Source organism: Gossypium hirsutum, chromosome A05, assembly GCF_007990345.1.
Source record: "Gossypium hirsutum isolate 1008001.06 chromosome A05, Gossypium_hirsutum_v2.1, whole genome shotgun sequence".
In the NCBI taxonomy this organism is placed as follows: Eukaryota; Viridiplantae; Streptophyta; class Magnoliopsida; order Malvales; family Malvaceae; genus Gossypium; species Gossypium hirsutum.
In genome coordinates this window covers 22,322,205-22,335,176 of record NC_053428.1, presented here as the reverse complement: position 1 = coordinate 22,335,176, position 12,972 = coordinate 22,322,205, and the positions used below count along the sequence as shown (strand labels likewise).

The 12,972-nt window shown below is 32.3% G+C and overlaps 1 protein-coding gene across 2 annotated transcripts; it reads right to left on the bottom strand.

Annotated features, from left to right (window-relative positions):
- Positions 1-558: 558 nt before the first annotated feature.
- LOC107957813 (uncharacterized) lies at positions 559-3,772 on the bottom strand. 2 transcript variants are annotated; one of them, XM_016893390.2, is made up of 6 exons: positions 3,275-3,772; positions 1,758-1,848; positions 1,414-1,574; positions 1,249-1,276; positions 981-1,089; positions 559-823 (listed from the first exon to the last, which is right to left on the bottom strand). In XM_016893390.2, the coding sequence occupies exons 1-6, from the start codon at positions 3,542-3,544 to the stop codon at positions 742-744; spliced, it is 741 nt and encodes a 246-aa protein (XP_016748879.1). In that variant the 5' UTR covers positions 3,545-3,772; the 3' UTR covers positions 559-741. The 2 variants fall into 2 exon arrangements, with proteins under 2 accessions (XP_016748879.1, XP_016748880.1); XM_016893391.2 differs by having other exon boundaries at positions 1,414-1,571.
- Between the last annotated feature and the right edge of the window lie 9,200 nt (positions 3,773-12,972).

Genomic DNA, 12,972 nt, shown 5'->3' with positions numbered 1-12,972 from the left:
CCAGGGAGCAACTGTCTGTTGCAACATGTTTTGCAAGCAGAAGCACTTCTGAGAGTTGGCTGGTGGATAGTGGTTGTACAAACCACATAATGTTCAGTATATTCCAGTGAAAGGGGTTCAAAGCTCATTTTTTATGTTTTATTTGTGCCCAACATTGATCAAAATTTGTTAAGTGTTGCACAGTTGGTTTAGAAGGGGTTCGAAGTCTCTTTTGGAAATAGATATTGTTTAATCAGAGACGCTGAAGGCAGAAAGGTGTAGTTCCACCCATAGAGGGCATTACCCGACGGTAATAAGCTTCACATCTCACTTTCTTTCTTGATACCTAGTTCTTTGTATACTCAAATTTGTGGAAATTTCAGAAAAGAAAAGTTTATAATTGAATTAATAATTAAAAATATACATTTCCTTTCATTTCCATTATTTTTTTTAAATTTGAGCTATCCAACCAAGAGATAAGTGTGTACTGTTTATTTTCCTTTTCCTTTCCTTTCAATTATCCAAACACATGGTAAAGGAAGAAATAGAAAGTAGTGGAATTTTGCTTCAAAATGCCAATGAATTTGAATTGCAATCAGATATTCTTCGAGAAATTAATATTTACAAAGGGTGAAAAATATTTTGACAGATGAAAGATCAATGGATTTGTTGCAGAAAATAAAAGAATAATAGCGTATATTCATGTTACACAACTTGCTAAACACCAAGCTCCGTTCTCCAAGTAATGCAAGTAGAAGGAAATCAGATAAGCTTTGATATAACATTACAAGAAACCCAGAAGGCTTTCGAGGCAGCTCTTAGAAGTAAAGGGTTTTGGTATATCCTGTCCACAACCAACCAGCCAACAAATAAATAAATAAATGAATTAGAATATAAGCCAATGGAATAATATATATAGAAGTTGCAGCATATGTTAAAGCCAAAGCATGACTGAGGCAACAAAGGAACACTGGTTCGTCGAGATTAAAGTTATAACTGACCCGATTGCAGTTGCTCCCCAGGATGCCACATTATAAACGACTTTGCTTCCATCCCATGCCTTTCGAAGCTTTCCCTTTTTCTTTTTCACAGAGAAGGTCTTGCTCAGTGCTACAAAAGAATTCAAATGGATGTCAGAATTCAATGTGCAAAATACATGGTCAGAAATATAGTATAAATTTGGAATAAAAGATACTTGAGATGGAAAATATAAGTTATTCAGCGAAATGGTATCTTATTAAACATTTAGGAAGGAATACAAAAACTCACCTTCCTGAAGTTGGTTGGGGCTCAAATCCTGTGAAAAAAAATAAAAATAAACATAGTCTCTTTAGCATTCAGTGGTGAATAATCATATAGACAGTGCCAAAACGTACGGCCACAGAAATCTTTGAGATAAAAATATCGTATTCCAGAAACAGGAATTTCAAGTACCTTGGTCTGTTTAAGTGACAGCAAATATGCGGCCATAAAACATGCAATGCCTTCTACTATATCTTCCTGCCTAACAAGAACATAATCTTCTTGATCCAAATCAACATCTTTATCTTCCCAAAGATCATTATCATTGACCATGTCCCAAGAACTACCTTCTTCTGGTTCCATGGAAGAATTTCATTAGCAGCCAGGCAACAAATATCTTTTTAAACACAAACAGAAAGTTTTCCTAAAAGCATGAACTTCAATATACTGAATATATATGCTTGATAAAAGTCCTTGCAGCGAGTTGAAAATGATATATGCTTATAGTCTAAAGGGGACCATCTTTGGATGCATACCTGAAACGTTTTCTGAAACTGGCACCCGAGCACACTCTAGCTTTTCTAGAAAATCAGAGCATTGAACTCTAGATTTCAGAAGATCGCACAACTGCATTTAAAATAAAAGGGACAGAAACTTTTATACCAAGATATTCAGAAATATTTGATAGGAAAGCAAATGCCAACCTCATAAATTATCTCCTTTCTAGCAGGTTGCAGTTGTCATAAAGCTATTTATATAAAAATTAAATAAATAACTACTTCATAAACTCAAGTATTTGAGCATATCACATCAAGTATTAGAGATCAATAATTTATGTGGGATTTCAACATTTTTCCAATATAAGATGCAGGTTGTCAATACAAGTACAAAAGTGGAATGCGGGCTTTTATCTTGACCCATGATATTTAATAAACATGCAGCTGCACAGCGGAATGATGGAATACAACACTCGCTTCAAACTCCAAACTGGAATACAACTACCAAAGGGAAAAAGAATCAATTTCTTTATTTTACAAAACCATCAGGCTCAACTGATGAAGAGAATAAAAAAAAGGGCCCAGTTTTTCATAAACTTTGCACTATATTTTTGAACTTCTATTATCAATTTGAAATCCTTTTGCTTTAATTCCCAATCGTAAATCTTTAGATCAAAATGTTTCTCCGTAGGATTACTGTTATGATGGAAACGTTTCAGTATCTTATTGGTTTTTCATTCTCATATACATACATACATGCATGAATGCATGTATATACAATTATACATACATAGAAAGGATCATAGTAATTAAGATGACATCAACGAGACAAAGGCCAAGAGGCAAATGGACTCAGAGGCAGATTTGAGATGAAATCCAACTTATTTACTTCTCTATTTTTTTTTTGTTCAATTCAATATTGAAAGAATGCAACTGCAGCCATTATTAGTTTTTAATCGAGAATTATTTCTCCAACATAGGACAACATAAACAACTCTCAACCTAGTCAGTTCAAGAGTAAAACTGTCATCATAGAAAAATCTGCAAACTTGTGAACAAATCAAAACGGAAAAACCAACCCTCATCAGTAACTTAAAGGTCCACCAAAACTACACCCTGTTACTAGGTTTAATGAAGCAGAGGAAGAAAGTACTTGACAGTCGACATAGATATGCAACTGATGCATCACAAACCGGACCATTATACAAATGAGAACTACCATTAAGCTATAATAATTGTTTAATTATCTCATTCTAGCTGAGTTCAACTCAAAACCGAATTACTCATCACTCATGGAAGAAACGCTTAATCCTCCAATGAACTACTAAACTTAGCTGAACCTCTATGAAATAAAAATTCCAAAATTCTCTTCTGAACATAGAATAAGTTAATACAAATTACGAAACTAAACTTCACAAAGAACCAACATTAAAACCAATTATTTCTACCAGCTAAGAAAGTTATTATGTAAGTTTTCTCAATTAGAAAACCTCTCCTTCCCTTAGCGCCCAAACAAAAACCTAAAGCAGATAATAAGCAGAAAGAACAAAACAAACCTCGTCGACTTCTTGATCTCTTTGAAGACCGACGCCACCGGCTTCCCCTTGAGGATCCACGTCATCTTTATCATCCTCGTCGTCATCGTCAATTCCACCTTCGCTGTTACTAATCGATTCGATAGCTCTTTGGCACTGTTCTAGCACAGCTTGCAAAGTCTTCCTTGTAACACGAACCTGATCTTTCTCCTCCACAACTTTTCTCTTCAACCCCCCTACTTCCATCACAAACGATTCCTTGCTGCTCGGACCCGTTACCTCTATCTCCATCTCGCCAGCCCTAAAACAAATCTAAAAGAAAATTCACCTAAGATCCCCGGATTTCAAGCCATATTGAATCTAAAAAAGAAAAAAGAAAAGAAATTCCCCTATCACAGGGAAATCGCAAATGGAAGAAAAGGGAGGCAATTGAAATTATTTATTTATTATAGAATTAGGGAAAGAAAGAACACAGGGTTGCGTGTCCGACAACACGGGCTAATTAAAAATTTTATAATTTGGTCAATTTTATTTAATTATTTATTATTAGTTTATTTATATTAAATTTTGTGTCTAACTCCAACTTCTGTACGTTTTTATCTAAGAACAATGTTTTGTTTCGTATTAGTTAAAATTTTTTGTTGGTTTGTTGTGTATAAACATATATTTTTACTAATTTATTACATATAAATTATTGAATTATTGATTCCAACAAAATTTAATAATATTATTCAATTAAATGAAATTTTCACTTTTGATTAAATTTTGACAAATTCAAGAAAATAGAAATTCATGATTAAATTTATTTTAGTATCTACTACGTTGTTTTACGTTTTTCTTTTCTTAATTCTAGTGAAAACGAGAGGTTCTCTTCATATTGAATTTTAAAAAATTAATTAGTTTTAGCTTCACTGAAACAATCTCTCTTTTTATTTTCAAATATTGTAGTATAAATTGCCCTCTATTTTGCTTCCTTATCCATAGAAGTCCCTTTCTTTTAGAATTAAAAGGATACTATGAATTACATTTACCAGGGACTACAATCCCATCTACATCATTCCATAGTAATGCTCATGCACCTGGAATTGGGCACTGGTGAATTTGAAACTCTGTTGCTTCCCATTTTACTGTATAGCAACCTCGCACGAATGCTCCTGATGAGCGACTAGGCATGGCTATTAAGTATTAACCACTCAGCAAGACCTGCTTAAAACCCCTTTGCCCAAGTAACTCCTGCTGCATTACGGGGACCTGTCCAATGCTACGTCTATAACCCACAATCCAATTACCTTTGCAGTCTTTAATTACTCAGCCCGCTGCTGTAGCATTACAGTTGGGAAGGCCTGTCTGTAAAGAATCTTTTGCACGCCTCGTTCGTAAGCAATCGGCCATGCATCACCAACCAAAGGGAATGACGTACCCTATTCGGCACTTGCATCCTCCAAATTTTCTTCCCCGTCGGGCATTGCGGGCTCTAAGTAGCCTCCGTAATAGCTGTGTAAGTATCAGATATTTTAAGAAGGCCTGAAGGACTCCCTTTCCAACTAATCATCTCTTCCCTAAGCGAAGCATTAGGGGAGCCATCAATTTTATTCGATCAATAACTCCCTGATGAAGCAAATCCTGAATTTCGCTCAGCTTCCACCTTTCTTGTTTCGTGGTCATGTGCATTATCGATTGGCCTTGGGAGATAATTTTTCAATGGGCCCAAGTCCGGGATCCAATTGTCAATCCAAAGGCACGTTGAGCTACCATTCCCTATAGACCAATAGACTTGTAGTGAGTGAGCCTCAAATGCACAAGCAATTCCCTCTTTCAGTGTTATTAGGAATAGCATGCTTAAGTTTGTATTTTACCCTCAATATCTTATCACAACACGAGTTCCAATCAATTAAGTTCACTTTTTTTTCATTATTATCCGAGATAAATGTTAAAATTATACATAAATTTTGATTTAATGTGTAATTTGACACATTAAAATTTTGATTGTAATTAAAATGAATACATGAAACTTTAATTTTGACTCAATTATACATATTTAAATAAATACATCAATTTATTTTTGTATTAGAAAGTATAATCATTTCTATATGTAATATATAAATATAACATGATGCTACATCAATAATTGTGTTAATAATTTGTGAGAATTTGATCAAATTTAAATTTGATGTATGAAATTGCACAAAATCAAAATTCATATATACAATCATACGTTTAAACCAAAGTTTGTGTATAGTTTTAAATTTATCCTCCATTAGTTGCACAGGCTTGGCCCTCATTCAATGGAAAATTACAGTTTTAGTCCCCTATAAATTAATATAGAATAAAATTAAACTTTGCCCCCTAAAAAAATATTTTTTTATTTAGTTCCTTCAAAAATAATGAAATTATAAATTAATACATGATAAAATCTATATTTTGACATCTTAAAATTTATAATTCATTTTTAACCCCGTAAAAGATTTTTGAATTCACCCCTTACCCCAAATGAAATCTCAAGCTAACTTTTCAATATTGTTACAAACATCGATTAGAAATTTGGAATCATCAAAACTAAGAATGGGTTTGGATGGGCGATGGGATGCGGTGCGGTGCTTCTAGTTTACTTTCTATCTCACGTTACAGTTTTTCACCTTATCACTACTATTATTTTTACACTAACTACAAATAACCATACCACCTATTCAAACCCACCCTTAATGGGGTAATCACTAACTTAGCTAGCATTATATCCACTAAGCCGTTGTCAAACTTTGCCTATCACAAACTAATAAGCACCTTGAGTCACCCTTTTATGTAAAAGTGATACTCCCAATAAGTACACAACCCGAAGATGAAATGAAAACTGGCATATGATGTAATGTAAATAAGCAAAGAGCAGATTAGCTTTGCCTTAAAGTAGGAGATAGGCATAAAACCCATCAAGAATATGAGCTATATATACTTGGTATTACATTAAAAGAAAAGAAAAAAAAAGTAGAGTAGCTTTTTATCAGCTTAGCTTGTCGCGTCACGATTGTAATACTGGTACATGGTGGAAAAGTTTACGTGGGAAGATATGGAGCAAAATCCACGACCTAAATCAGGTGACTGGAAGTTGTTGCAAGTATCATTATTTTACTGTGAACTTCAAAAAAACTTATAAAAATTTGTTTATTAATTTTTTTAACTAATACAAATAGTCAATTTTTTTTACAAAAGCCTTAAAAATTTTAGCGTGAGCTTTTTTTCATAAATACTTTATTTCATAAATTTATTTAAGAACTCTCAGTAAAATTACAACATGATAACATGAAAACAATAAACATGCAATTATTAAGACCCAAAAAGAGTTATACAAAGATGAGATGCTGGGCAATTACCTCTAGCTTGTAGAGTTACCTTAGTGTAGTCTGTCCTTTTTTCAATATCTAGTTATTTTATGTAGTCCTTAAGAATACCTCAAGGTATTTGTGACGAGATTGAGAGTATTGTTCGACAGTTTATATTGGGATCGTCGGGAGGGAATAAAAAAATGACCATTGTTAGTTGGAACTCGGTTTGTCAGCCAAAGACTTGTGGAGGGCTTGGGTTTCGGCAGCTAAAAGATCAGAACACTTCCTTTTTATTAAAGTTGGGGTTTAACATTCTGTAGAGTTTAGAGACTTTATGGGTTCGCGTGCTACTTGCGAAGTATGGGATTAAGGATGGCATACTCCTCAATATCGTTCGTAGTAATTGCTCATTTCTTTGGAGAGCTCTTTCTAAGGTATGGGCATTGCTTAGAGAAAATATTTTCTGGTTAGTTGGAGATGACAACTCTATTAAGTGTTGGAGGGATAATTGGATTCCAGAGATTGGGCCACTGATTAACCTTATCCCACCTAGTGCCAATATTGTCACAGATTGTTGTTTAAGGGAGATGATTGCAGATGAAGGAACATGGAATTTAGAACTTTTTTAGGTTTGGCTTTCTGAAGATTTAATTAGGCGCATCATTAGCATTCTTCCTCTACATCCTGCAACAAAGGCTAACAAAATTACTTGGTTGAGAACCTCTTCTCGATGCTTCTCTATTAAAAGTGCTTATTGTAAGATTAAGGAGAGTTTGTGGAATCCTAGGAAGGAAGCTTGGAATTTTCCATGGAAGGTTAAGGGACCTTAAAGACTGCATTTTTTTTGGTTGGCTCTCAAACAACGGTTACTTACTCAAGTAGAACGACTAAGGTGTGGTGTGGGTATTGACGCAAGATGTCTAACTTGTGGTCATGAAGCAGAGGATGTATTACATGTTTTAAGGGATTGTGATGCAGTGAGTAACGTATGGAACCGAATCATCCCCCCATAAACTAACACTTTTCTTTTTAGGTAATTTGCAGGAATGGAATGAGTCTAATTTTGAAAATCGACTCAACATAGTCTGGAGGAATGTCGATTGGTCGTGCTTCTTTGGCCTTGTTGCTTGGTGAATATGGAAGAACATGAATATTTGCACCTTTAATAGGGTGTCGTGGAGTGTAGAGGAGAATGTCAAAGTTTAGCGCAGTTGGGATAATCAATGTATTACAACTTCCGAGGGAGGCATTACTATGAGACTTACCTCAAGAGCAGAGATCGCAAAAACAGAAAGATGGATCCACATAAGATCCAATGAAGTTGTCAAAACTAACTCAGGTTGCGTTGTGACAGGTGACATATTGAGAAATCAAAATAGAGATTGGATACTTGGCTATAATCAAAGATTGGGGAAATGTTCAGTTTTTTGAAGTTGAACTATGGGGGATACTCGATGGCGTGACACTAGCACAAGGTAGACAACATGATAGAGTTTTAGTGCAAACAAACAATATGAAAGTCATAGGCACTATCAAGGAGTCTTTATTGAGAGGATCTAATTCTGCGTTAATTAGGTGTATCTTACAACTTGTAAAACCCTAACCGTATTCATTGTCGGAATAGGGTTATAGAGCATTATCGAAGTTTACAGATCAAATAAAAAAATATTTCATATAAAATAACATTCATATCGAAAACCAATAAAAAACAAATATATTGTCCCTTATGCGAGCCCTCGATACCCAAAATACACTTTAGAAATAAGTCGGGACTAAATCGAGTACTCAAAGAATTTTTTGGAAAACATTAAAATTTTTCAAAGGTGCAGGGGACACACCCCCGTGTGACCAAGCCGTGTGACTCACACAGTTAAGAGACAAGCCCGTGTCTCAAGCCGTGTGGGTATTCGAAATAGGGGTACACAGCCGTGTCCCAACCCATACTCGTGTAACTTTCTAACTTGGGTCACATGGCCAAGCCACACGCTCATGTGCTAGGCCATGTGAGCATACTGACTTGCACAATTTATAAGGTGTAAGGGACACATGACCGTGTCACCTGGCCGTGTGTCACACATGGCTGAGATACACGCCTGTGTCTTTACCCGTGTGGACAAAAATAAGTCATTTTTCAAGCCACATTTCTCACCCAATTTGTCATCAACCTAACTCAACATTTTTGCACGTCAATAAGTCATAACAAGTCATTCAAATCAAGCTAAAATCAAGTCTTAAACATGTATTATCACAACATACAATCAATATGCCCATAGACAATTCAAATGACTTTGAAAACATGTCAATCAAATTCTAAAATTTACCTAGATAACCAAATACATTATGCATAATTTTGCTAAATATACCAAATCAACCAATTTTCAATATACCTATAATTTTGCATCATTCAACCATTCCAAATACATCCCAAACATGATAAGGCTACTTATATACACACCAAAATATACCAAACACCAGCCATTCAAATAGCTAGTTTCAACAAAACATTTATATACCAACATTGACCAAAATAACCTATACATGTCATTATAACCGAAATTAATTTACTGAAAATACCAAAAGAGTCGATGGATAGTGTAATTCAGTTCTGACCAGCTTCCAACCCAAATGAGCTTCTAAATTACTATAAAACATGGAAAAATAACACGTAGTAAGCTTTTAAGCTTAGTAAGTTCGTATAACATAGAATTTAACTTACCATTTAATCACATTTAAGGTAAAGCATACTAGATATTCAAACCAATTTGGCCAAAAGCCTAAACACATAACCTCAACATGTTAGCCATGTAAACACATATAATAGCTCATAATCATAGATGAACATAGTCATTAAGCAAGTTTTATATACATGTATCAACCGAATCATGTTTCAATATACCAAGTAATATCATTTCCCTGTATATACCGGTAATAGTTTGTACCGAACTCATTTTGTCTCATAATAGAATATTGCCCGTTCAACCATTTAAAATATCGTTGAATACACGGGTAGTACACACGAAGTGTACAAAACTGTAATCTGTCAATTCATGTACATATATACTCATATGAGCAAGTAAACGAAAAGCTCATAAAAGCTGAAATCGGGAGCTAATGTGAGCTAAATATCAGGAAGCTCATAAGAGCTGTGATGTGTCCGCAACACATGCAGGACTACAACCAAAACGGTAGCCCTAATGACATGTCATTTGTATCCTCCGAATTTCTAAGGTTCAAATGGGACTAAAAATTATCGGATATGTGATCGCTAATTATACATGGCAATTGTACAAATCACACACAATAATATTCAATTTTAAAACATATAAATGTACAATTTAGTTACATGAACTTACCTCGACAAGTGTATATAGATACGAAGACTACTAATTTGTTACTTTTCCTTCGCCTCGATCTAACTTCGTACTAGGTCTATCCAGATCTATACGAATGGATTTGACTTAATTCAATATAATTCATTTTCAATTCAGTCCAACATATTTTTGGCAAAATTACTATTTTGCCCCTATACTTTTAATTTATTACAATTTAGTCCCTAGGCTTGAAAGATGAAATTCATACAATTTAATTCTTATTCAAGCCTAGCCAATTTTTATACATATTAATAGCAGCCCATGTATTTCACATAATTTAGAATTTTACCATAAATTTATCATCTTTTCAATTTAGTTCCTAATTGATAATTTCATCAAAATTCGCTTTACAAAGGTTGTTTATCTAACAACAACCTTTCATTTTCTATCATAAAACTTCAAAATTCAAGCATACTTATCAATGGAAAAATCCTAATACTTTACCGATTTTGCAATTTAATCCCTGAGATAGTTAGATTAAGCTATTATAATCTCGAAAACATAAAAATGATTAAAAATGAGACAAAAATACATACCTAAATGAGTAAAAATAATCTTGCTAATTTCAAGCTTCCATGGCTAGGGTTTTCATATTTTTTCTTTTATTTGGTAAAATATGATGATATTAGATTATTTTATTTATTTATCATCATTTATCATTTCTTTTTCCAAAATTAACCTTAATAATTTATTAAAATTTCAATGATGAATAATCATTCTTATCCACTAACTACTATAAATGGACTATTTACTATATAAGGACCTCCAATTTAAAATTCCATAGCTATTTAACACCTTTAGCTATTAGAATTTAATTTTTGCATTTTATGCAATTTAGTCCTTTTTATCAGATTAGACATGTAAACGGTAAAATTTCTTAACGAAAATTTTATACGATATTTCTATCATACTATAGACCATAAAGTAATATTAAAATAAAATTTTTTCCGACCTCAGATTTGTGGTCCTAAAACCACTGTTCTGATTTCACTGAAAACAAATTGTTACACAATTTTTACAAAATGAGAAAGTTTGGTCAATTGAACATGTTCCTTAAGATGAAAACATGGAAGCTGATAGCATCCCCAAGATGGCTTTTGGTAGGGAAGAGGGTTTACAATTATTTGAGACTTCTCTTCTAGTGCCTTTCTAGTTTTCTTGTAATGTTCTACTTTATTTTCACACACACACAAAAGAAGAAGAAGAAGAAGAAGAAGAAGAAGAAGAAAAAGAAGAAGAAGAAGAAGAAGAAGAAGAAGAAGAAGAAGAGAGACATACAAAATTGAGAAAAATAACTAAAATAAAAATTTTAAAAGTAAAAAATAAATAGTCAAAATAATAACTAAGCAAAGAAATGTTAGAATAAATAGTAGAAAATATATCGAATAAACCAATGGATAAGTATCCAATAAATAATTCATTGAAAAATTGAATGAAGAAGAATGAATTCTCACGATTCTTTGAAGAAAATCGAGAATAAAACTACTTCTAGAAATCACAAGAAAAAAATCTTGCACAAAGAAACTAACTCCCAGAGTAGAAAAATTTATTAATGAAAACAATTGTACCTCTAATGAACAATGGAGAGACTTTTACATAGGCTAGCTAAGTACATCCCAAAACTATACTGCAACTCTAATTAATCTAAATAATAAGTATTTTAAACTAGGCATTCTTGTTTGACTAAAAAACATAAAACTCTTAAATTGAAACGGCAAGAGGATTGGTTTTTTCTTTTTTAAAGCACATAAATAGTCACCCAGCTATAAAAAAAATTTTCATTGTAAGTATACAGAATATTGCATTTAGGCACTAGTTCAATCATTAGGTATTTTGGTGATTATCTATGTCGTTTACTATTTTTTAACTTTTAAAGTATAGAAATTAAATATCAAATTTTGTTAAAGTATAAAGATTAACATCATATTTTAACCTAAAATTAAACTAGAATTAAACTTTATTATCTTACAATAAAGCTGAGTTTTGTTAAGGGTAATACTTAACTGTAATTAGTTTATGACACAAAATGGTAAAGTTAAAATTAAAAACATGATGTTTTCAATTTAAATCTTATCAATTATATATATTTTTATAAAATTTACGTAATTTAAAATAACAAAAATATTCTAACGTAATTTTTCTTATTTTATAAAAAGACTTTTGATAATTGTTCAATTGAGTTGAACCTGGTTGATGAGCCACATTAACTCCATCAGCCATTTAAGTAATACTCTCAATCTTTATACTTTTTGCACATATTAAAATTAGTCCATCTACTTTTAATTCTAATAATTTATTTAATTTACTCTTTTAATTTAATAATTGAAGTATAATATTGTTAAAATTAGATCATTAATTAAATTAATTAAATAATTGATCGAATCGTTGGTTAAAAAATAACATAATAATTATTGATAAAAATCACTTTAAAAAGGAAGAACTCTAAAGTAATGTTGGGCTTTTTTTTGGTCAAATAAAAGGGAGATCATGACATTCACTAAAGAAAGAGTTCGGTCAAAAGAAAGCCAGCAAGATTTGCTTTCACAAACGAAGACATAAAATTTGGGATGTTATACAAGACAACATAATCATCATCATGGTTCCTAGAATCAAAATTACAACATTTACAATTATTGCTGCATTTTCTACCTAATTCATTAGCACATTTGTTACCTTATCGGTAAATATGTTGGACACAACTATATTGGAAGCTTGTCAACGTAGTCCTGAAGTCATCAATAAGAGAGTCAAAAATCAAAATTGCATAAGAAAAATCTTCGGTAAAAAAAACTTTTCAATTTTAAAATTGAATAAATTGATTCCTCTAAAAAATAAAATAATTTAATTATTGTTAATTTTAAAAGTGAATTAAAGATAATTAATCACGATATTGATATCTTCCATCAATTGTACATAATTTTAATTGGTATGATGATAAATTTAACTTTTGATGTTTAATTTTTTTATCACTTTGGCCATTAATGTTACAATAGTAAAGGCATCAAGTTTAAAAATAAATTTATCAATATTC